General features: G+C 50.1%; 2 protein-coding genes across 3 annotated transcripts in view; one reads left to right on the top strand and one right to left on the bottom strand.

Annotated features, from left to right (window-relative positions):
• Positions 1–743: 743 nt before the first annotated feature.
• LOC138752591 (mucosal pentraxin-like) lies at positions 744–8,157 on the top strand. Of its 2 annotated transcripts, none has more exons than XM_069915381.1 (3): positions 744–898; positions 1,342–1,427; positions 7,466–8,157. In XM_069915381.1, exons 2-3 carry the CDS (start codon positions 1,367–1,369, stop codon positions 8,059–8,061), a joined length of 657 nt encoding a protein of 218 aa, XP_069771482.1. In that variant the 5' UTR covers positions 744–898; positions 1,342–1,366; the 3' UTR covers positions 8,062–8,157. The 2 variants fall into 2 exon arrangements, with proteins under 2 accessions (XP_069771482.1, XP_069771481.1); XM_069915380.1 differs by having other exon boundaries at positions 1,325–1,427.
• Positions 8,158–9,614: 1,457 nt separating this feature from the next.
• LOC138752590 (uncharacterized protein C17orf114-like) overlaps positions 9,615–26,953 on the bottom strand; it is a 49,161-nt gene continuing 31,822 nt past the window's right edge. The window contains exon 3 of the mRNA XM_069915379.1: positions 9,615–10,451. Coding sequence (XP_069771480.1) covers positions 10,300–10,451 — 152 coding nt within the window. The 3' untranslated portion in view covers positions 9,615–10,299. The remainder of the gene's footprint in view (positions 10,452–26,953) is intronic.

Here is a 26,953-nt window from a genome sequence, read left to right as displayed (position 1 = left end):
CCGTTCTCCAGCCTTGTTTCCCAGTGGGTCGTTCTCTACATCTGCCTCTTCACACATCTGAAAAGTCTTCTGGTGTCTCCTTTCATAACATTGCAGAGCTCGTCTTCACATCTCACCTTTGATGATCTATTTGAGTTCCACTGGCAATTCTTCAGTCACCCCAGAGTATGCGTGCACACACACATGTGTGTGTGTCTGCCTGCATGTTTGTCTATGTATATGTACACGTGTCTGGGTGTGTTTGTGTGTGTGTGTCTGAATGTCTGTGTGCATGCATGGGTGTGTGCACATGTGTGCAAGAGTTTGTGTGTGCAAGTCTATTTGTGCACGCGTGTGTGAGGGTGTGTGTGCATGATTATCTGTGTGGGTGCTTGCGTGCGTATGTGCAAGAATGTGAGTGCAGGTGTGCTTGTGAGTGTTTGCATGTATACATGCACATGTGTTTGTGTCAGTAGCGTGAGTTTGTGTATGTGTGAGAGTGTGTGCATACACAAGTGTGTACATTTGTGAGTGTATGTGAGTGTGTTTGATTGAATGTGAGTGTGTGGCTGATGAACTGGTCAATGGAACAAACTGTAGACTTGCTGTTTACCCTATCACTTTGATGTGCCGTGGCGGGGGTGTGTGTGTTTGAGTGAGTGGCTGACGAATTTGTCATCGGATCAGACTGTAGACCTGCTGTTTACCCCTTCACTTCGATGTGCCGTGCTGGGGGAGCCAACGTGTCACAGTGACCCTGGATCTCGACCGTCTCTATGACATGGGACAGCTTCCCAGTGAATTGTTGCCCTTCTGCTGATTGGCCCACTCTCTAAAGGAGAATGCTGCGCTCTGTATAAAGGGAAGCAGCCGACAGAGTGGCCGGCTGACCGCTCCTCCTCACCGGCCTAGACACTGGGTAAGTGAAACATGCGGCACCCTCACCTGTCCTCGTGGCTGGGTGGGGAGAGGGGTGGGGAGGCGGGTGGGGGCTGCAAGGAGGAACCTTTTAAACACCCCTCAAACATTGAGACAAAACAGAGACAAGAGGAGGAGACTGTTCACTTCACTGGCCAATTCCGGACCCCATGGTGAGGAGTCCTCACTGACATCTGGTGACCCCCTCCACCTGCGGCCGGCACACAGTGTGTGGGTCTTCTCTGCAGCCCAGCCAACAGTCCACCCTAACTCTCTGAGTGTCCCTCACACTGTGCTTCCGACTGTTCCGCCTCACACTGCCCCTCCAACTGTTCCCCCTCACAATAGGTCAGAGAATGTCGTACTGACATGCACTGCCATCCTGACTGCTGTGTGTTTGGTCATTGACTGTCCCTGTAAAATTCAGCCCATCTGTCTGTGTAGGTTTTGAGTGCCACAGGGACGCAAGATGAAGATCTTTCTCCTCCTCCTCACCCTGTTCACGACCTGCTCTGCTGGAGCTTCCAGAGGTAGGTTCAATTTGATTTTTGATTTTTACAGGCCCTTTCGGCCCACAAGCCTATGCCACCCAATTGACCTACAATCCCCGCTACATCTTTGAAGGGTGGGAGGAAACCAGAGATCCCCGGGGAAAACCCACAAGGACACAGGGAGAACATACAAACTCCTTACAGTCAGCGCGGGGTTTTGAGCCCCATTCCCAATTGTTTGCATTGTAAAGGCGTGGTGCCAACTGCTACGCCAACTGGGCTGCCCTGAGGTTAGGTTCCAAGGAGATGATCTCACCCTTCTCCCATTTAATTTCCTTCCCTCTCACTCGCCCAGTTCAACACAGGCCATTCCGTGCCCACGGCCCCACGAGTGCTGATGGAGCCAGGGTATCTGGGCCTCTGATGATGCCTAGGTGGGTGGGGGAGCAAAGGACCCAAACAGCCTGCAATGGCATTGGTAAACAGACGGCAAGTGGCAGGGGCATCACTAGGGTTAGTGTCACCCCCCTCCCCCATGGCCCTGCTCCCGTATCAGATCATACAGAATCCCTAGTAATGTTTTTTGTACTAACGTTACTGGTAAATGGTAATCCTCGTAGATCACTGAAGGTAACGGCAATCGTAGTGAGGTAAACAAACGGCAAAATTACAATTACACCTTTAAATTACAATATGCACAGCCTGAATATATTTACAATCACTAATGGCCCCAATATTGTGGCTAAAACACCAGAAAATCTGACAAAAGCAGTGATTGTAAAAACACCAGCAGCAACAAAAACAACAGCGGTTGCTGATGGCTGCTTGCAGACGAAACTGTGGGATTTGAAGCATCGTTGCCATCAGGTCATAATGATGGCTCTGACCGGAGCTTGTTAGATGGTTCAAAAAGTAAACGAGAATTGAGGTTTAGCCTCAAAAGTTCAGCAGGGCTTATGGAAAATGGTTTTGTTGTTAGAACGAATAATGGGGATGTTTTTATAAAAGATAATACACTTCTGCTGAAACATGGCACAAACATTTCATAGACAGTTGTCCTGGTGTCACCCTCCCTCACCTCTGATGGCGTCACCCGGTGTGGACCCTTCCCCCCCCCACACCGTCCCCGAGACGCCAGTGGCAAGTGGGCAGGTGTGTGGAGGGCCGAATGAGAAGACGAAGTCTGGTGCCAAGGCATCTGAGCAGACACGTGCGTCAATCACAGGGAGCTACTGCGCAGGCATGTACAGGCGGGGTTTAAACCAATGGCCACATGAGGTTGTGTTCAATTTCAGTGCAGAGAGGGTTCAGTGGGGCTCCCTCTCTGTTGGAGGGACTGGACGCAGGTTGGGAGATCGCTTCACCGAGCACCTTTGCTCTGTCCGTGTCAGTGACGGTGATCTCCCAGGGTCAACCCTTTAAATTCTGCGCTGACACGTCTGCCCACAGCCTCATGTACCGTCAAACCAGGTCCACCCAGTAATCGGAGGCGCAATGCCTCATTTTCCATCTGGGCGATCTCTAGCCGGATGGCATTAATATTGGCTTCTCTGGTTTCTGCCGGCCCACTTCCCGCCCGTATCCCCCATCCTTTCCTCCAGCTCTCCACCCCCTTCCTTCTTCATTCACAGAGACATTCCCCCACCCCCTGTTGGCTGCAGTGCCCTCCCTCCCTTCTCCAACTCCTGCCCGTGGGACCGCGCTCCTTCCCCGCCCCTCCCTCCACCATTTTGTTCAGAGGCCTGTCGACATTTTGCTCGTACCTCGATGAAGCTCGTTTGTTCTCTATCTTTGCTCTATAAAGGACAGTTTGACCAGCAGAGTTTCTCCGGTAATTTTGTGTTTCAATCGTGGCGTCTGCAGATTTTCGTGATTTACTTCAGTTCATGGGGGGGGGGGAAGGGTTTCATTAGTCAGTGGTCCAAGGTATAATAATAGTTTGGCACTGGTTAGATGGGCTGAAGGGCCTGATTCTGTGCTGTAGTGTTCTCTGCGTGAAGGTTGGTCAGGCAGATTGGAGAAATGCATATGGGAGAAGTGGTCTTGTTTGACCCCCGCGCGGTCTGTAAGGAGCTTGTACACTCTCCCTGTGTCTGCGTGGGGTTTCCCCTGGGGGGGGTGCTCCAGTTTTCTCCCACCATTCAAACCGGTGGGGGGGGGGGGGTGTCGGTTAATGGGGTGTGGCATGGACTCGTGAGCCAAAATTTTATCCTGCTGTAGGTCTAAATTTAGAATTTAAAATTTAAATCGCACAGCCTGCAGGAAGAGGCTGGTCCCCAGCCTGACAGCCCTGATTCTGATGTTCCTCTAATACCCCCTTCTGGTGGCAGTGGGTCAAAGATGGAAAGGGTCGTCTAGAATTCCTTGAGGCCTATTTAGACAGCACTGCCAGAGGAAAGGGGAGATCCCAGTGATCTTCTCGCTCATTTTGACGACCCTCTGTGTTGACTTTCGGTCCAATGCCTTGCAGCTCCCGTCCCACACGATGATGCAGTCGGACAAGACACGCCCTGTAAAAGGTTGTTAAGGTGGGGGCCGGTAGCCCTGGTCTCCTTAGGCCTCCTTAGGTGCTCTTGATTAATGAGGAGGGGTTGTGAGTCTAGGATGGGTCTTTTTCCTTGCCCGCAGGCCAAGGAACTTTGTTCTCACCCCAATGGACCGTGGATGTGTGGCGGAGAATGGTCAACCACAATCATCTCCTTTGTCTTTACCACTTTAAGATTCCTCCCAACCTCCTCACTGTGACATGCCCCACCCACCACATTCCCCCCTCCCCCCCGCCCCGCTGTAACCAATGATTGTTGTATCCCCTGCCTGCCCGCTGGAATTGAACTGGGCTGAGCTGCCGTGGGTTGGCAGTGTGGACAGCAGCAGGCTGAGCGCCCAGCCCTGAGGTGTGCCAGTGCCCAGCGTGAGGCTCTGCTGCCGACTGTGGTCGAGGCCAAATGGCTTCTTCCTGCTTCTAGAATCACGGGATGGCTATAGCACAGAAAGAGGCCATTCCACCCAACATGTCTGTGCTACATTGGAGCCTGTCTCCACCTGCAGGAAGAACATTCCAAATCCCAACTGTGCTTCCCCATTAATTCTCTCCCTGTAACCTCTCCAGCAATGGTAACTGCCCTTTGAACACCCTATAGCCTTGATTTCCCCCTTACTGAAAACAGATGAGGAATTCCTCAAGCAACCAGCACAAAAAAAATGGAAATAGGTAAAACAAGTTTGAAATTAGCGCCCCCTAGTGGCTTGCTCACCAATCACGCAACACGCAATCTCAAGCAACCAGAAAATTCGCTTGACCAGCATCTACCAATCCGCCCCCCCATAGGTGCCAGATACCTGGAAGGATGTGGGGGGTGGGGTGGTTACCGTATATTGACCATGGGAAGAGGATACAAAAGATGCACTGGAGGAAAGGTTGATTAGATGGGCCTGGAGATAGGAAATGCAGCAAAACATCAGGAGGATCAGCCCCTTCAGCACCCCCCCACCCCCCTGCCCGATACTGGTGCTGACCATAGCGCCAGTTTGCACTGCTCAGCTTGCCCGCACATACCCTCCATGCCCTTGCCATTCACGGAATATTAAGGCCCGACAGTCCTTCCTTCTAGTCTGTGCCGAACTGTCCCACTGACCCCTCCCATCCAGATACCTGTCCAAATTCTTCTTAAAATGTTAAAATCGAGCCCGTATTCACCACCTCAGCTGGCAGCTCCTTCCACACTCCCACCGCTCTCTGTGCGAAGATGTTCCCCCTAAACCTTCTCCTTTCACCCTTAACCCATGACCTCTGGTTTGTATCTCATCTACCCTCAGTGGAAAAAGCCTCCCCTGAGATGGCAGAAATTAGTTATCATTGGAGATTTAATGAAATGTTGTTTAAAAAAACCCTGAATTTATTATGTTTGCAAGAGACCAGATTAAGTTTTTTTTTTAGAAACGAACAAGGGTTCAGTTCAAAGTATGTTTATGCTATGGGATACTTTAAAAGCATATTTACGGGGTCAAATTATCAGTTATACAGCAAAAGTGAAGAAGCAATATATAGTAGAAATTCAGGACTTAGAAAAAGAAATTGCAGTGTTAGAGAAGACATTTCAGAAAAATTCAACAGAGGAGAATAGAATATAGTTGCCTAAATTGAAGCTTTGTAATAATACAATTATGAAAAAAATGATTCAACGATCGAAACACCGTTACTATGAGTTGAGTGAGAGAGCACATAAGGTTTTAGCTTAGCAGTTGAAAACTGAACACATTCAGAGATAACATAAACCACAGGATATTAATGATTAATTTCATACATTTTACCGGGATCTGAAGGGACCTCGGATATGGAGCAGATTGAATCCTTTTTGGTGAATTTAAATTTACCTTTATTCGAGGAAGAGGATATTAAGATGTTGGATGGTTCATTTACTGATTTAGAACTTAAAGAGGCATTACAATCTATGCCCAGTGGAAAATCGCCTGGAGAAGACGGGTTTACAATTGAATTTTATAAAGAATTTCATGATTTGTTATTTCCGGTATGTACTTAAACAAGCCACTAAAACCGGTTTATTTCTGGAGTCGTAAAAAAAGAAAAAAGCCTCCCTACATTTACTCGGTCTATCCCCCTCATAATTTTAAATACCTTGATCAAATCTCTCTTCATTATTCTCGGCTCCAGGGAAATAAAGTCCTAACTTGTTTAACCTTTCCCTGTAACTCGGTTCCTCAAGTCCGGATAACATTGGCTTTGGCCGTAGTAGTGAATGGAAAGTACTGAGCCTGGAGATCAGTGTCACATGGATCTGTTCTGGGACCCCTGTTCTTTGTCATATTTAGAAATAACCTAGAAGAAGCGAAAGGATGGTTTACAGATGATTCGAAGGAGGGGTTGTGGATGGTGCTAAGAATCGTTGTAGGTTACAATAGGATATAGACAGGATGCAGAGTCGGGCAGAGAAGTGGCAGTTGGGGTTCAATCCAGATTAGTGTGAGGTGATGCATCAAACCAGAAAGCTGAGTACAGGGTTAATGCTCGGTTACTTAACAGTGTGGAGAAACAGAGGGGCCTTGGGGTTCAAATCCAGACGTCCCTTATGGTTGCCATACAGGCTGATAGGATAGTTAAGAAGGCCCATGGGACGCTGGGCTTCATTAGTTGGGGGATTGAGTTCAAGGGTCACAAGGTCATGTTGCAGCTCTACAAATCTCCGGTGAGACCAACACTTGGAGTATCGTGTTCAGTTCTGGTCACCTCATTACAGGAAGGATGTGGAAGTCACAGAGAGGGTGCAGAGGAGATTCACCAGGATGTTGCCTGGATTGGGAAATGAGTCACATGAGGCAAGGTTAGTAGAGCTGGGACTTTTCTCTTTGGAATGTAGAAGGATGAGAGGAGAATTAATAGAGGTCAACAAGATTCTGAGAAGCATAGATAGGGTGGACGGCCAGTGCCTATTTCCCAGGGCAGGATCAGCAAACACCAGAGGACATCTGTACAAAGTGAAGGGATAGAAGTTTAGGGGAGACTTCAGGGGTAATTTTTTTTTACTCAGAGTTGTGTCTGGAATGATTTGCCAAGCATTATGGTAGAGGATGAAACACGAAGGGCATTTAAGAGACTCTTAGACAGACTCATGGATGGAAGGAAAATAGTTACGGGGTAGGAAGAGTTCCGTTCTTCTCCTGGTGGTATATATTGGTCAGCACAACATTGTGGGCCGAAGAGCCTGTTCTGTGTTGTAACATTCTCTGCTCTAGGCACCTCCTTCCATTGGTAGTAGGCCGAAGATACTGTGTGCCAGGTGGAAAGGCCATCAAAATTCCTCGAGCCCGATTTAAGCACCTTTCCCAGTGAGTGTGGCTGATAGAGGAAAGGGAGATCCCAGGGCTCTTCAAGTCAAGATTATTGTCATCCAGTTGCATGAGCACAACCTGGCAAAACTGTGTTCTCCAATCCCCAGAGCTCAGCACGCAGATGCACAACCAGACGTTCTCAGCCCCTTCAATGATCCTCCTCTTTGTCTCGCAGCCAGATTTGAACACACTGCCACACAAACACTAAATTTTCACCGTTTCCTTCACAGGCCTCCTGCTTAAATCTTTGCTCTTCCCTGAGGATTCTGACAGTGGCTACGTCGTTGTGCAGCCAAAGCAACCCATGAGGCTACGAGCTTTCACTTTGTGCGCCAAGATACTGACTGACTCGCAGCAGACCATGTCCATCTTCTCTTATGCGACCAGCGCTCATCACAACCAGATCCTGCTGGAGGTGGCCAACGGCTGGCTGAGGCTGCACCTGGCCGGCACCCGGGTGGACTTTAGGGCGCCCATGTCCTCGGTGGGGTGGACGCCCATCTGCGTCACCTGGGACGGCCAAACGGGATTGTCCGAGGCCTGGGTCCATGGCAAGCGGACCGTGGCCAAAAACTCTAATGAAAGGAGGGAGGTGGTGGCCGAGGGGGTGGTGATCCTGGGGCAAGATCAGGACAGCGTGGGCGGGGGATTCAACAGGAAGCAGAGATACGTGGGAGAGCTGACAGACCTGAACCTATGGGACTCTGTGCTTTGCAAGTCTGAGATGCCGGTCAGCAGTCGGAGGGAGAGGGGGAACGTGATCGGATGGGCAGACATTAACTACGGGATCAAGGGCAACGTGACCATCATCAATCCGGATGAGTAGGGTGACCACAGCCCTCAGGAAAGGTCAGGTGCTGAAGCCCTTGGCCCATATCTGTAGGGAATTCAGTTCAAATCAATAAAATCTCTCAGTCCTTCTCTTTTTCTCTGCTCTGTTTTGCGCCACAGAATCAGTGGGTCACAGCACAGAAAAGGGGCCCTTCGGCCCATCACATGCAGGCAGACCCTTTTCCCCAACACCTGCAGAAAAAGGATATTCAGCCCATTGAGTTTGCCCCGCCATTTAATCACAATCTGATCCACTTCCCTGCTGCCTAGTCTTCTCCCCATAACACTAGACAACGAAGATTTTACTTCCTGAACACTTTTGGGTGTATTTTATGGATTTTGGGGTGCCAATCACGAAAATCACCTTAAAATACCATATTTTAGATATAACCTACTTGTGATTTCCTGACATATTTTGTCTACTTCAAGCAGACATGTCATTGAAAATTCATTTTCTACATTGGCACTTGAACGTCTTCCCTTCTGACCTTGGTGCAGTGACAACACAGTGAAAGGTTTCACCAGGACATTGTGACTGTGGAAAAGCGGTATTATGGTAACTGGAATCCATCAATGCTGGCCGACTGTTGTTGGCCACTGACATGAGAGGCATCACATGCTGAGTACAAGTGAAAATGAGCAGCAACATTTAATGTTTCTCCAACTTCCTAATGATACAGCAAATCGGAAATTATCTTTGTGAAGCTTGAAGTTGTTTATCGTAATCCCCCATTTATTTTCAGGAAGCCAACCTTCTGAAAAATGTTGTTGTCCAGTGTAACCTTTAACCAGGAACCTGCCTTAAATACTCCCAATGACCCAGCCTCCACAACTGCCTGTGGCAACAAATTCCAGATTTAGCACCCATTGAACCCTCTCCCCACCCATTGACTCCCCTCCCCTCCCCTCCCCTCAACTATCCTCCCCTTCCCCGACCTCCCTACCCATCCCCTCTCCTCTCCCCGACCTCCCCACCTGTCCCCTCCTCTTCCACACCTTCCCACCCTTCCCCAACTCCCCCACCATCCCCTCCCCTTCTCTGACCTCCCTACCCGTCTCCTCCCCTCTCCCTGACCTCCCCACCCATCTCCTCCCCTTCCACACTTCCCCACCCATCCCTTCCCATTCCTTGACATCCCCACCCATCTCCCCCTTCCCTGATCTCCCCACGTCCCCTCCCCCAACCTCCCCATGTCCCCTCCCCTCTCCCTGACCTCCACATCCGTCTCCTCTCCTTTCACACCTCCCCACCCATCCCTTCCCCTTCCTTGACATCCCCACCCATCCCCTCCCCTTCCCCATCCTCCCCAGACCTTCTCCCCACGCACGAACGCTCACACCCCAGCCGATTCCCTCACCCCACCCGACCCTGTGGTTCTTGGCTGCTCTCCCTTCTCCTGGTTTAAATCCAACTGATAAAACCCAAGGATCTGTTTTCTGACGGCCCAGACCCTTTGATGCACCCACTGACTGAGCACACTCTCGGTGAGAGGAACGTCAGCAGGACTTTGAAGTGACTTCTTGCTCTGTAATGACAAACGCAACCCATGTTTTACAAGGAATTTATAGACACGGTGTTTACATGGGCAGCCGCATAATAATGTCCAACATTGGGGAGGCCCGGTGGGTGTAGCCGTTAGCGCCACGCCTTTACAGTGCCAGCGATTGGGACCAGGGTTCGAATCCCGCGCTGTCTGTCAGGAGTTTGTACGATCTCCTCTTGTCTGCGTGGGTTTTCCCAGGGGGGGGGCTCCTTCAAAAGCATAAGGGGGTGTAGGTTAATGGGGTGTAAATTGGGTGGCACGGACTTGTGGGCCGAAATGGCAGAAGAAACTGGGAGTGGAAAATAAAGCCAATTTGGGGACACCCAGATGGACATATCAGGGTGAGGAAAGACATGATCAGCATGAGGTCGATAGAACGAAGGGCCTGCTTTGATGCCCTGTGGTTCAATGACCAGCACAGTTTGTCTTTCGGATCAGGTGAGAATCCTGCATTGTGAACAAAGGGAAAAGGGTGAAGGTACAGAGCTCCGCTGTTCAGGTGAGTGAAGCTCCGCCATCCTGGCTACCCCACCCACCTCACCCCCGTCCCGCTACAAGGCAGACAAAGGAGCAAGCAGGCCCCGGGCAGATCTGGACGTGGTCCCACGCCGGCTCACAGTGCAGGCCACGATCATGGTAACAGCCAATGTGTAGCTGGATGCTGCTGGGGGGTGAGGAGGGGGGGGGGGTCAGATGGTGGAGTTGATGGCACAAGTGGGTGAGTCCAACTCATGTCTGAAGGAGACGCGCGCCTTCTGGCTGAAGTAGGCAGAGCTACCGTGATGGCAGCCGCCGGCTACGGCCTTGTTCTGGTGGATGGAATCCAGTTCAGACACGGGACCTGAGCAGAGGACAGAAGAGGCCAAGGATGAGTTCCAGGCACATCGTGCACATGCGTTTCACATGAACCACACTGTGACTAGTACACACGGGATCAGCAACCCTCACAGGTATCACATCTACTCACACCCGTCACCGTGAACCACAAACTCACACCCGTCAACGTGAACCTCACACTCACACCCGTAACCGTAAACCTCACACTGGTCACCGTGAAACTCACACACACCCCTCATCGTGAACATCATACCAGTCACCCTGAAACTCACACCCGTAACTGTGAACATCACATCCATCGCCGTGAACCACAAACTCACACCCGTCATCGTAAACCTCACACCTGTCACAATGAACTTTAGACTCACACCCATCACCATAAATCTCACACTCACATCTGTCATCGTGAACCTCACACCAGTCAATGTGAAACACACACACCACTCACCATGAACATCACACCCATCACCATGAATGTCACACTCACACTCTTCACCGTGAACCTCACACTCACACCCGTCAACGTGAACCTCACACCGGTCACTGTGAAACTCACACACACCCCTCACCATGAACATCACACCCATCACCATGAACGTCACACTCACACTCTTCACCGTGAACCTCACACTCACACCCATCACCGTGAATCTCACACCTGTCACTGAGAAACTCACACTCACACACCCCTCACCATAAACCTCACACTCACAGCCCTCACCCTGAACTTAACACTCACACCCACCATGAAACTCAATCACACACCTCACCGAAACCTCACACTCACAGCCCTCACTGTGAAGCTGACACTCACACTCTTCACCATGAACCTCACACTCACACCCATCACCGTGAATCTCACACCTGTCACTGAGAAACTCACACTCACACACCCCTCACCATAAACCTCACACTCACAGCCCTCACCCTGAACTTAACACTCACACCCACCATGAAACTCAATCACACACCTCACCGAAACCTCACACTCACAGCCCTCACTGTGAAGCTGACACTCACATCCGTCACCGTAAACCTCACACCCATCACCGTGAACGTCACACTCACACTCTTCACCGTGAACCTCACACTCACACCCATCACCGTGAAACACACCCATCACTGTGAACCTCACACTCACACCTGTCATTGTGAAACTTACACTCACACCCGTCACCATGAACCTCACACCCGTCACCATGAACCTCACACACATTACCATGAACCACACACACACCCATCACTGTGAACCTCACACTCACACCTCTCACCGTATACCTCACTCCCATCACCATGAATGTCACACCCATCACCATGAACCACAAACTCACACCCATCACCATGAAACTCACACTCACACCCTTCACTGTAAACCTCACATCCATCACCGTGAACCTCACAATCATCACCGTGAAACACACTCACACCCCTCACTGTGAAACTCACACTGACACCCCTCACCATAAACCTCACACCCATCACCATGAACCTCACACTCATCACATGTGAAACTCACACTCACAGCACTCACCGAGATTCTCACACTCACACCCCTCACCATGAACATCACACTCACATCCCTCACCATGAACCTCACACTCACACCCCTCGCTGTGAACCTAACACTCATAGCCCTCACCATTAAACTCACACTCACTCCCATCACTTTGAACCTAACACTCACACCCCTCACCATTAACCTCACACTCACTCCCGTCACTTTGAACCTCGCACCGGTCTGTGTGAAACTCCACCCCTCACCCTGATCCTCACACCGTCACCGTGAACCTCACACTCACACCCTTCGCTGTGAACCTCACTCACACCTATCAATGTGAATCTCACACCCGTCACTGAAACCACACTCACACCCATCACCATGAACCTCACACTCACATCCATCACCGTGAACTAACACTCACACCCTCCATGAAACACACACTCATACGCCTCACCGTGAACCTCACACTCACACCTATCGCCATGAACCACACCCATTCACACCCATCACCATAAAACCACACTAACACCTGTCCCCAAGAATCTCACACTCACACCCATCACCATGAAACTCACACATCCTTCGGCATGAACCTCAGACTCACACCCGTCACTGTGAATCTCACACCCATCACCATGAAAATCAAACTCACACCCATCAACGAAACCTCACACTCAAATCCGTCACCTTAAACCTCACACGCATCACCGTGAACCTCACACAAATCACCATAAATCTCACACTCACACCCCTCACCAAGAACCTCACACTCACACTCTTCACCGTGAACCTCACACTCACACCCGTCACCATGAATCTCACACCCATCACCATGAAACTCACTCACACCCATCACTGAAATCTCACACTCACATCCTTCACCTTAAACCTCACACCCATCACCGTAAACCTCACACCCGTCACTGTGAAACTCACATCCATCACCGTAAACCTCACACTCCCCACTGGGAACCACACACTCACACCCCTCACCGTGAATCTAACACTCACACCCCTCACCATTAACCTCACACTCACTCCCGTCACTGTAAACCTCACACCCATTACCGTGAACCTCACACTCATCACCATGAAACACACTCACACCCCTCACTGTGAAACTCACACTGACACCCCTCACCATAAACCTCACACCCATCATCATGAACCTCACACTCGTCACCATGAACCTCACACCCATCACCATGAACCACACACACACAACCATCACTGTGAACCTCATTCTCACACCTCTCACCGTAAAACTCACACCCATCACCATGAACCACAAACTCACACCCATCACCATGAACCTCACACTCATCATTGTCAACCTCACACTCATCACATGTGAAACACACTCACAGCCCTCACCGAGATTCTCATACTCACACCCCTCACCATGAACCTCACACTCACACCCCTCACTGTAAACCTCACTCCCCTCACCGTGAATATAACACCCGTCAATGTGTTTCTCACACCCGTCACCGTGATATTCACACTCACACCCCTCAACGTGAACCTAACACTCACACCCCTCACCATTAACCTCACACTCACTCCCGTCACCGTAAACCTCACACTCATCACCGTGAAACTCACACGAACACCCCTCACTGTGAAACTCATTCACATCGACATGAAACTCACACTCACACTCCTCACCATGAACCTCACACCCATCACGGTGAACCTCACTCTCATCACCATGACACTCACTCACACCCGTCACTGTGAATCTCACACCCATCACCATGAAAATCAAACTCACACCCATCAACGAAACCTCACACTCAAATCCGTCACCTTAAACCTCACACGCATCACCGTGAACCTCACACAAATCACCATAAATCTCACACCCCTCACCAAGAACCTCACACTCACACTCTTCACCGTGAACCTCACACTCACACCCGTCACCATGAATCTCACACCCATCACCATGAAACTCACTCACACCCATCACTGAAATCTCACACTCACATCCTTCACCTTAAACCTCACACCCATCACCGTAAACCTCACACCCGTCACTGTGAAACTCACATCCATCACCGTAAACCTCACACTCCCCACTGGGAACCACACACTCACACCCCTCACCGTGAATCTAACACTCACACCCCTCACCATTAACCTCACACTCACTCCCGTCACTGTAAACCTCACACCCATTACCGTGAACCTCACACTCATCACCATGAAACACACTCACACCCCTCACTGTGAAACTCACACTGACACCCCTCACCATAAACCTCACACCCATCATCATGAACCTCACACTCGTCACCATGAACCTCACACCCATCACCATGAACCACACACACAAAACCATCACTGTGAACCTCATTCTCACACCTCTCACCGTAAAACTCACACCCATCACCATGAACCACAAACTCACACCCATCACCATGAACCTCACACTCATCATTGTCAACCTCACACTCATCACATGTGAAACACACTCACAGCCCTCACCGAGATTCTCATACTCACACCCCTCACCATGAACCTCACAATCACACCCCTCACTGTAAACCTCACTCCCCTCACCGTGAATATAACACCCGTCAATGTGTTTCTCACACCCGTCACCGTGATATTCACACTCACACCCCTCAACGTGAACCTAACACTCACACCCCTCACCATTAACCTCACACTCACTCCCGTCACCGTAAACCTCACACTCATCACCGTGAAACTCACACGAACACCCCTCACTGTGAAACTCATTCACATCGACATGAAACTCACACTCACACTCCTCACCATGAACCTCACACCCATCACGGTGAACCTCACTCTCATCACCATGACACTCACTCACACCCCTCACTGTGATTCTCACACTCACACCCCTCACCGTGAACCTCACACTCACACCACTCACCGTAAAACTCACACCCGTCACCGTGAATCTCACACCCACCACCATGTAACTCACACTCACACCCCTCACCGTGAAGCTCACACTCACACCCCTCATCATGAATATAACACCCAATCACTGTGATTCTCACACCCGTCACCATGATTCTCACACTCACACTCCTCACCATGAACCTCACACCCATCACGGTGAACCTCACTCTCATCACCATGACACTCACTCACACCCCTCACTGTGATTCTCACACTCACACCCCTCACCGTGAACCTCACACTCACACCACTCACCGTAAAACTCACACCCATCACCGTGAATCTCACACCCACCACCATGTAACTCACACTCACACCCCTCACCGTGAAGCTCACACTCACACCCCTCATCATGAATATAACACCCAATCACTGTGATTCTCACACCTGTCACCATGATTCTCACACTCACACTCCTCACCATGAACCTAACACTCACACCCCTCACCATTAACCTCACATTCACTCCCGTCACCATAAACCTCACACTCATCACCATGAAACTCACACTAATACACCTCACCGTGAACCTCACACTTACACCCATCACCATGAACCACACACTGACACCTGTCACCGTGAATCTCATACCTGTCACTGTGAAACTCACACTCACACCTGTCATCCAAACCTCACAATCACAGCCCTCACTGTGAACCTTACACTCACAACCGTCACCTTAAACCTCACACCCATCACCTTGAACATCACACCCATCACCGTTATCCTCAAACTCACACCCATCACCATGAACCTAACACCCATCACCATGAACAACACCCACTCACACCCATCACCGTGAACCGCATGCGTCACCCTGAACCTCACACTCACACCCATCACCGTGAACCTCACACTCACACATGTCACCGTGAACCTCACACTCACACATGTCACCGTGAATCTCACACTCACACACCTCACAGTGAACATCACACTCACTCCCATCACCTTGAACCTCACACTGTTCTCCATGAAACTCACACCCCTTACCATGATCCTCAAACCCATCACCGAGAACCTAACACTCACACCCTTCGCCGTTAACCTCACACTAACACCCATCAGTGAATCTCACACCCATCACCGAAACCTCACACTCAGAGCCATCACCATGAAACTCACACTCACATCCATCACCTTAAACCTCACACCTATCACCATGAACATCACACCCATCACCCTCACAGTCACACCCATAACCTTGAAACTCACACTCACACATTTCACCGTGAAGCTTACACTCACATACATCACCGTACATCTCACACCCATCACCGTGAAACTCACACTCACACCCATCAATGTGAACCTTACATTCACACCCCTCACCATGAACCACACACTCACACATGTCACTGTGAACCTCACACCCATCACCGTAAATCGTACAATCATCACCGTTATCCTCAAACTCACACCCATCACCATGAAACTCACACTGACACGCCTCACAGAAACCTCATAATCACACCCGTCACTGTGTAACTCAATCACACCCTTCACCATGAACCTCACACCCATCACCATGAACATAACACCCGTCACTGTGAACAACACCCACTCACACCCATCACTGTGAACCGCATGCGTCACCCTGAACCTCACACTCACACCCCTCACTGTGAACCACACACTCACACCTGTCACTGTGAACCTCATACCCATCACCATAAATCGTACACCCATCACTGTGAACTTCACACTCACACTTATCACCGTGAAACACACACTCACACCCATCACTGTTATCCTCACACCCATCACCATGAACCTCATACTCATACCTGTCACCATGAATCTCACACATCTCACTGTGAAACAGACACTCACACCCATCACTGAAACTCAAACTCACATCCGTCACCCTAAATCTCACACACATCACCAAGAACCTGACACCCATCACCATAAAACTGACACCCATCACTGTGAACCTCACACTCACACCCGTCACCCTGAAACTCACACCCCTTACCATGAACCACATACTTACACACATCACCGTGAATCTCACACTTACACCTGTCACCATGAACCTCACACCCATTTACCGTGAACCTCACACTCACACCCCTCACCGTGAACATCACACTCACACCCCTCACCATGAACCTCACACTCACACCCCTCACCATGAACTTCACATTCACACCCCTCACCGTGAATCTCACATTCACACCCATCACGATGAACCTCACATTCACACCCCTCACCGTGAACTACACAATCACACCCATCACCGAGAACCTCATACCCATCACCATGAACCTCAAACTCACACCCATCAATCTGAACCTCACACCCATCACCATGAACCTCACAGTCATACCCATCACCACTATCCTCACACTCACACCTATCACCATGAAACTCACACCCTCACTGAAACCTCACACTCACACCCCTCAGCATTAACCGCACACCCGTCACCGTGAACCTCACTCACACCTGTTACCGTGAATCTCACATCCCTCACTGTGAACATCACACTCACGCCCCTCACCATGAACCTCACACTCACACCCCTCACCGTGAACCTCACACTCACACATCATTACCATGAATCTCACACTCGCACCTATCACCGTGAATCTCACACCCATCACCGTGAACACACTCACACCCCTCACTGTGAAACTCACACTGACACCCCTCACCATAAACCTCACACCCATCACCATGAACCTCACACTCATCACATGTGAAACTCACACTCACAGCCCTCACCGAGATTCTCACACTCACACCCCTCACCATGAACATCACACTCACATCCCTCACCATGAACCTCACACTCACACCCCTCGCTGTGAACCTAACACTCATAGCCCTCACCATTAAACTAACACTCACTCCCGTCACTTTGAACCTAACACTAACACCCCTCACCATTAACCTCACACTCACTCCCGTCACTTTGAACCTCGCACCGGTCTGTGTGAAACTCCACCCCTCACCCTGATCCTCACACCGTCACCGTGAACCTCACACTCACACCCTTCGCTGTGAACCTCACTCACACCTATCAATGTGAATCTCACACCCGTCACTGAAACCACACTCACACCCATCACCATGAACCTCACACTCACATCCATCACCGTGAACTAACACTCACACCCTCCATGAAACACACACTCATACGCCTCACCGTGAACCTCACACTCACACCTATCGCCATGAACCACACCCATTCACACCCATCACCATAAAACCACACTAACACCTGTCACCAAGAATCTCACACTCACACCCATCACCATGAAACTCACACATCCTTCGGCATGAACCTCAGACTCACACCCGTCACTGTGAATCTCACACCCATCACCATGAAAATCAAACTCACACCCATCAACGAAACCTCACACTCAAATCCGTCACCTTAAACCTCACACGCATCACCGTGAACCTCACACAAATCACCATAAATCTCACACTCACACCCCTCACCAAGAACCTCACACTCACACTCTTCACCGTGAACCTCACACTCACACCCGTCACCGTGAATCTCACACCCATCACCGTGAAACTCACTCACACCCATCACTGAAATCTCACACTCACATCCTTCACCTTAAACCTCACACCCATCACCGTAAACCTCACACCCGTCACTGTGAAACTCACATCCATCACCGTAAACCTCACACTCCCCACTGGGAACCACACACTCACACCCCTCACCGTGAATCTAACACTCACACCCCTCACCATTAACCTCACACTCACTCCCGTCACTGTAAACCTCACACCCATTACCGTGAACCTCACACTCATCACCATGAAACACACTCACACCCCTCACTGTGAAACTCACACTGACACCCCTCACCATAAACCTCACACCCATCATCATGAACCTCACACCCGTCACCATGAACCTCACACCCATCACCATGAACCACACACACACAACCATCACTGTGAACCTCATTCTCACACCTCTCACCGTAAAACTCACACCCATCACCATGAACCACAAACTCACACCCATCACCATGAACCTCACACTCATCATTGTCAACCTCACACTCATCACATGTGAAACACACTCACAGCCCTCACCGAGATTCTCATACTCACACCCCTCACCATGAACCTCACACTCACACCCCTCACTGTAAACCTCACTCCCGTCACCGTGAATATAACACCCATCAATGTGTTTCTCACACCCGTCACCGTGATTTTCACACTCACACCCCTCAACGTGAACCTAACACTCACACCCCTCACCATTAACCTCACACTCACTCCCGTCACCGTAAACCTCACACTCATCACCGTGAAACTCACACGAACACACCTCACTGTGAAACTCAATCACATCGACATGAAACTCACACTCACACTCCTCACCATGAACCTCACACCCATCACGGTGAACCTCACTCTCATCACCATGACACTCACTCACACCCCTCACTGTGATTCTCACACTCACACCCCTCACCGTGAACCTCACACTCACACCACTCACCGTAAAACTCACACCCGTCACCATGAATCTCACACCCACCACCGTGTAACTCACACTCACACCCCTCACCGTGAAGCTCACACTCACACCCCTCATCATGAATATAACACCCAATCACTGTGATTCTCACACCCGTCACCATGATTCTCACACTCACACTCCTCACCATGAACCTAACACTCACACCCCTCACCATTAACCTCACATTCACTCCCGTCACCATAAACCTCACACTCATCACCATGAAACTCACACTAATACACCTCACCGTGAACCTCACACTTACACCCATCACCATGAACCTCACACTGACACCTGTCACCGTGAATCTCATACCTGTCACTGTGAAACTCACACTCACACCTGTCATCCAAACCTCACAATCACAGCCCTCACTGTGAACCTTACACTCACAACCGTCACCTTAAACCTCACACCCATCACCTTGAACATCACACCCATCACCGTTATCCTCAAACTCACACCCATCACCATGAAACTCACTAACATGCCTCACAGAAACCTCATAATCACACCCGTCACTGTGTAACTCAATCATACCCTTCACCATGAACCTCACACCCATCACCATGAACCTAACACCCATCACCGTGAACAACACCCACTCACACCCATCACCCTGAACCTCACACTCACACCCATCACCGTGAACCTCACACTCACACATGTCACCGTGAACCTCACACTCACACATGTCACCGTGAATCTCACACTCACACACCTCACAGTGAACATCACACTCACTCCCATCACCTTGAACCTCACACTGTTCTCCATGAAACTCACACCCCTTACCATGATCCTCAAACCCATCACCGAGAACCTAACACTCACACAATTCGCCGTTAACCTCACACTAACACCCATCAGTGAATCTCACACCCATCACCGAAACCTCACACTCAGAGCCATCACCATGAAACTCACACTCACATCCATCACCTTAAACCTCACACCTATCACCATGAACATCACACCCATCACCCTCATAGTCACACCCATAACCTTGAAACTCACACTCACACATTTCACCGTGAAGCTTACACTCACATACATCACCGTACATCTCACACCCATCACCGTGAAACTCACACTCACACCCATCAATATGAACCTTACATTCACACCCCTCACACTCACACATTTCACCGTGAAGCTTACACTCACACATGTCACTGTGAACCTCACACCCATCACCGTAAATCGTACAATCATCACCGTTATCCTCAAACTCACACCCATCACCATGAAACTCACACTGACACGCCTCACAGAAACCTCATAATCACACCCGTCACTGTGTAACTCAATCACACCCTTCACCATGAACCTCACATCCATCACCATGAACATAACACCCGTCACTGTGAACAACACCCACTCACACCCATCACTGTGAACCGCATGCGTCACCCTGAACCTCACACTCACACCCCTCACTGTGAACCACACACTCACACCTGTCACTGTGAACCTCATACCCATCACCATAAATCGTACACCCATCACGATGAACCTCACATTCACACCCCTCACCGTGAACTACACAATCACACCCATCACCGAGAACCTCATACCCATCACCATGAACCTCACACTCACACCCATCAATCTGAACCTCACACCCATCACCATGAACCTCACAGTCATACCCATCACCACTATCCTCACACTCACACCTATCACCATGAAACTCACACCCTCACTGAAACCTCACACTCACACCCCTCAGCATTAACCTCACACCCGTCACCCTCACAGTCACACCCATAACCTTGAAACTCACACTCACACATTTCACCGTGAAGCTTACACTCACATACATCACCGTACATCTCACACCCATCACCGTGAAACTCACACTCACACCCATCAATGTGAACCTTACATTCACACCCCTCACCATGAACCACACACTCACACATGTCACTGTGAACCTCACACCCATCACCGTAAATCGTACAATCATCACCGTTATCCTCAAACTCACACCCATCACCATGAAACTCACACTGACACGCCTCACAGAAACCTCATAATCACACCCGTCACTGTGTAACTCAATCACACCCTTCACCATGAACCTCACACCCATCACCATGAACATAACACCCGTCACTGTGAACAACACCCACTCACACCCATCACTGTGAACCGCATGCGTCACCCTGAACCTCACACTCACACCCCTCACTGTGAACCACACACTCACACCTGTCACTGTGAACCTCATACCCATCACCATAAATCGTACACCCATCACTGTGAACTTCACACTCACACTTATCACCGTGAAACACACACTCACACCCATCACTGTTATCCTCACACCCATCACCATGAACCTCATACTCACACCTGTCACCATGAATCTCACACATCTCACTGTGAAACAGACACTCACACCCATCACTGAAACTCAAACTCACATCCGTCACCCTAAATCTCACACACATCACCAAGAACCTGACACCCATCACCATAAAACTGACACCCATCACTGTGAACCTCACACTCACACCCCTCACCATGAACCTCACACTCACACCCCTCACCGTGAACCTCACACCCATCTCTGTGAACCTCACACTCACACCCCTCACCATGAACCTCACACTCACACCCCTCACCATGAAACTCACACCCTCACTAAAACCTCACACTCACACCCCTCACCGTAAACCTCACACCCGTCACTGTGAAACTCACATCCATCAGCGTAAACCTCACACTCCCCACTGGGAACGACACATTCACACCCCTCACCATGAATCTAACACTCACACCCCTCACTATTAACCTCACACTCACTCCCGTTACCTTGAACCTCACACTGTTCTCCGTGAAACTCACACCCCTCACCATGAACCTTACACTCATACCCATCACCATGAAACTCACACTAATACCCCTCACCGTGAACCTTACACCCATCACCGTGAAACTCACACTCACACCCATCACTGTGAACTTCACACCCCTCACCATGAACCTCACACTCACACCCCTCACCATGAACTTCACATTCACACCCCTCACCGTGAATCTCACATTCACACCCATCACGATGAACCTCACATTCACACCCCTCACCGTGAACTACACAATCACACCCATCACCGAGAACCTCATACCCATCACCATGAACCTCACACTCACACCCATCAATCTGAACCTCACACCCATCACCATGAACCTCACAGTCATACCCATCACCACTATCCTCACACTCACACCTATCACCATGAAACTCACACCCTCACTGAAACCTCACACTCACACCCCTCAGCATTAACCTCACACCCGTCACCGTGAACCTCACTCACACCTGTTACCGTGAATCTCACATCCCTCACTGTGAACATCACACTCACGCCCCTCACCATGAACCTCACACTCACACCCCTCACCGTGAACCTCACACTCACACATCATTACCGTGAACCTCACACTCACACATGTCACCGTGAATCTCACACTCACACACCTCACAGTGAACATCACACTCACTCCCATCACCTTGAACCTCACACTGTTCTCCATGAAACTCACACCCCTTACCATGATCCTCAAACCCATCACCGAGAACCTAACACTCACACAATTCGCCGTTAACCTCACACTAACACCCATCAGTGAATCTCACACCCATCACCGAAACCTCACACTCAGAGCCATCACCATGAAACTCACACTCACATCCATCACCTTAAACCTCACACCTATCACCATGAACATCACACCCATCACCCTCACAGTCACACCCATAACCTTGAAACTCACACTCACACATTTCACCGTGAAGCTTACACTCACATACATCACCGTACATCTCACACCCATCACCGTGAAACTCACACTCACACCCATCAATGTGAACCTTACATTCACACCCCTCACCATGAACCACACACTCACACATGTCACTGTGAACCTCACACCCATCACCGTAAATCGTACAATCATCACCGTTATCCTCAAACTCACACCCATCACCATGAAACTCACACTGACACGCCTCACAGAAACCTCATAATCACACCCGTCACTGTGTAACTCAATCACACCCTTCACCATGAACCTCACACCCATCACCATGAACATAACACCCGTCACTGTGAACAACACCCACTCACACCCATCACTGTGAACCGCATGCGTCACCCTGAACCTCACACTCACACCCCTCACTGTGAACCACACACTCACACCTGTCACTGTGAACCTCATACCCATCACCATAAATCGTACACCCATCACTGTGAACCTCATACTCACACCTGTCACCATGAATATCACACATCTCACTGTGAAACAGACACTCACACCCATCACTGAAACTCAAACTCACATCCGTCACCCTAAATCTTACACACATCACCAAGAACCTGACACCCATCACCATAAAACTGACACCCATCACTATGAACCTCACACTTACACCCATCACCATGAACTTCACATTCAGACCCCTCACCGTGAACCTCACACTCACACCTATCGCAATGAACCAAACACTCACACCCCTCACTGTTAATCTCACATTCACACCCATCACGATGAACCTCACATTCACACTCCTCACCGTGAACCACACACTCACACCCCTCTCTGTGAAACTCACACTCACACCCATCACCAGGAACCTCACTTTTACACCCCTCACTGTGATCCTCACACTCAAACCCCTCACCATGAACCTCACACTCACACCCCTCACCATGAACCTCACACCCATCACAGTGAACCTCACATTCACACCTTTCACTGTGAACCTCACACTCACACCCCTCACCATGAACCTCACACTCACACCCCTCACCGTGAACCTCACACCCATCTCTGTGAACCTCACACTCACACCCCTCACCATGAACCTCACACTCACACCCCTCACCATGAAACTCACACCCTCACTAAAACCTCACACTCACACCCCTCACCGTAAACCTCACACCCGTCACTGTGAAACTCACATCCATCAGCGTAAACCTCACACTCCCCACTGGGAACGACACATTCACACCCCTCACCATGAATCTAACACTCACACCCCTCACTATTAACCTCACACTCACTCCCGTTACCTTGAACCTCACACTGTTCTCCGTGAAACTCACACCCCTCACCATGAACCTTACACTCATACCCATCACCATGAAACTCACACTAATACCCCTCACCGTGAACCTTACACCCATCACCGTGAAACTCACACTCACACCCATCACTGTGAACTTCACACCCCTCACCATGAACCTCACACTCACACCCCTCACCATGAACTTCACATTCACACCCCTCACCGTGAATCTCACATTCACACCCATCACGATGAACCTCACATTCACACCCCTCACCGTGAACTACACAATCACACCCATCACCGAGAACCTCATACCCATCACCATGAACCTCACACTCACACCCATCAATCTGAACCTCACACCCATCACCATGAACCTCACAGTCATACCCATCACCACTATCCTCACACTCACACCTATCACCATGAAACTCACACCCTCACTGAAACCTCACACTCACACCCCTCAGCATTAACCTCACACCCGTCACCGTGAACCTCACTCACACCTGTTACCGTGAATCTCACATCCCTCACTGTGAACATCACACTCACGCCCCTCACCATGAACCTCACACTCACACCCCTCACCGTGAACCTCACACTCACACATCATTACCATGAATCTCACATTCACACCTATCACCGTGAATCTCACACCCATCACCGTGAACACATTCACACCCCTCACTGTGAACCTCACACACGTCCCTCACCGTGAACCTCACACTTACACCCATCACCATGAACTTCACATTCACACCCCTCACCGTGAAACTCACACTCACACCTATCACAATGAACCTCACACTCATACCCATCACCATTATCCTCACACTCACACCTATCACCATGAAACTCATACCCTCACTGAAACCTCACACTCACACCCCTCAGCGTTAACCTCACACCCGTCACCGTGAACCTCACACTCACACCTGTCACTGTGAATCTCACATCCCACACCATGAACCTCACACTCACACCCCTCACCGTGAACCTCACACTCACACCTATCACCGTGAATCTCACACCCATCACCGTGAACACATTCACACCCCTCACCGTGAACCTCACACCCATCACTGTGAACCTCACACTCACACCCATCACCATTATCCTCACATTCACACCTATCACCATGAAACTCACACCCTCACTGAAACCTCACACTCACACCCCTCACCGTAAACCTCACACCCGTCACTGTGAAACTCACATCCATCAGCGTAAACCTCACACTCCCCACTGGGAACCACACACTCACACCCCTCACCATGAATCTAACACTCACACCCCTCATCATTAACCTCACACTCACTCCCGTCACCTTGAACCTCACACTGTTCTCCGTGAAACTCACACCCCTCACCATGAACCTCACACTCATACCCATCACCATGAAACTCACACTAATACCCCTCACCAAGAACCTTACACCCATCACCGTGAAACTCACACTCACACCCATCACTGTGAACTTCACACCCCTCACCATGAACCTCACACTCACACCCCTCTCCGTGAACCTCATACACACACCCGTTACCATGAATCTCACACTAACACCTATCACTGTGAATCTCACACCCATCACCGTGAACATCACATTCACACCCCTCACTGTGAACCTCACACACACGTCCCTCACTGTGAACCAAATACTCACACCCCTCACTGTGAAACTCACACACTCCCATCACCAGGAACCTCACTTTCACACCCCTTACCGTGAACATCACACTCACACCCCTCACCATGAACCTCACACTCACACCCCTCACCATGAACTTCACATTCACACCCCTCACCGTGAATCTCACATTCACACCCATCACGATGAACCTCACATTCACACCCCTCACCGTGAACTACACAATCACACCCATCACCGAGAACCTCATACCCATCACCATGAACCTCACACTCACACCCATCAATCTGAACCTCACACCCATCACCATGAACCTCACAGTCATACCCATCACCACTATCCTCACACTCACACCTATCACCATGAAACTCACACCCTCACTGAAACCTCACACTCACACCCCTCAGCATTAACCTCACACCCGTCACCGTGAACCTCACTCACACCTGTTACCGTGAATCTCACATCCCTCACTGTGAACATCACACTCACGCCCCTCACCATGAACCTCACACTCACACCCCTCACCGTGAACCTCACACTCACACATGTCACCGTGAACCTCACACTCACACATGTCACCGTGAATCTCACACTCACACACCTCACAGTGAACATCACACTCACTCCCATCACCTTGAACCTCACACTGTTCTCCATGAAACTCACACCCCTTACCATGATCCTCAAACCCATCACCGAGAACCTAACACTCACACAATTCGCCGTTAACCTCACACTAACACCCATCAGTGAATCTCACACCCATCACCGAAACCTCACACTCAGAGCCATCACCATGAAACTCACACTCACAT

This window comes from Narcine bancroftii, chromosome 2 (assembly GCF_036971445.1).
Source record: "Narcine bancroftii isolate sNarBan1 chromosome 2, sNarBan1.hap1, whole genome shotgun sequence".
NCBI classification, from domain to species: domain Eukaryota; kingdom Metazoa; phylum Chordata; class Chondrichthyes; order Torpediniformes; family Narcinidae; genus Narcine; species Narcine bancroftii.
This window is presented reverse-complemented; position numbering and strand designations above follow the sequence as displayed.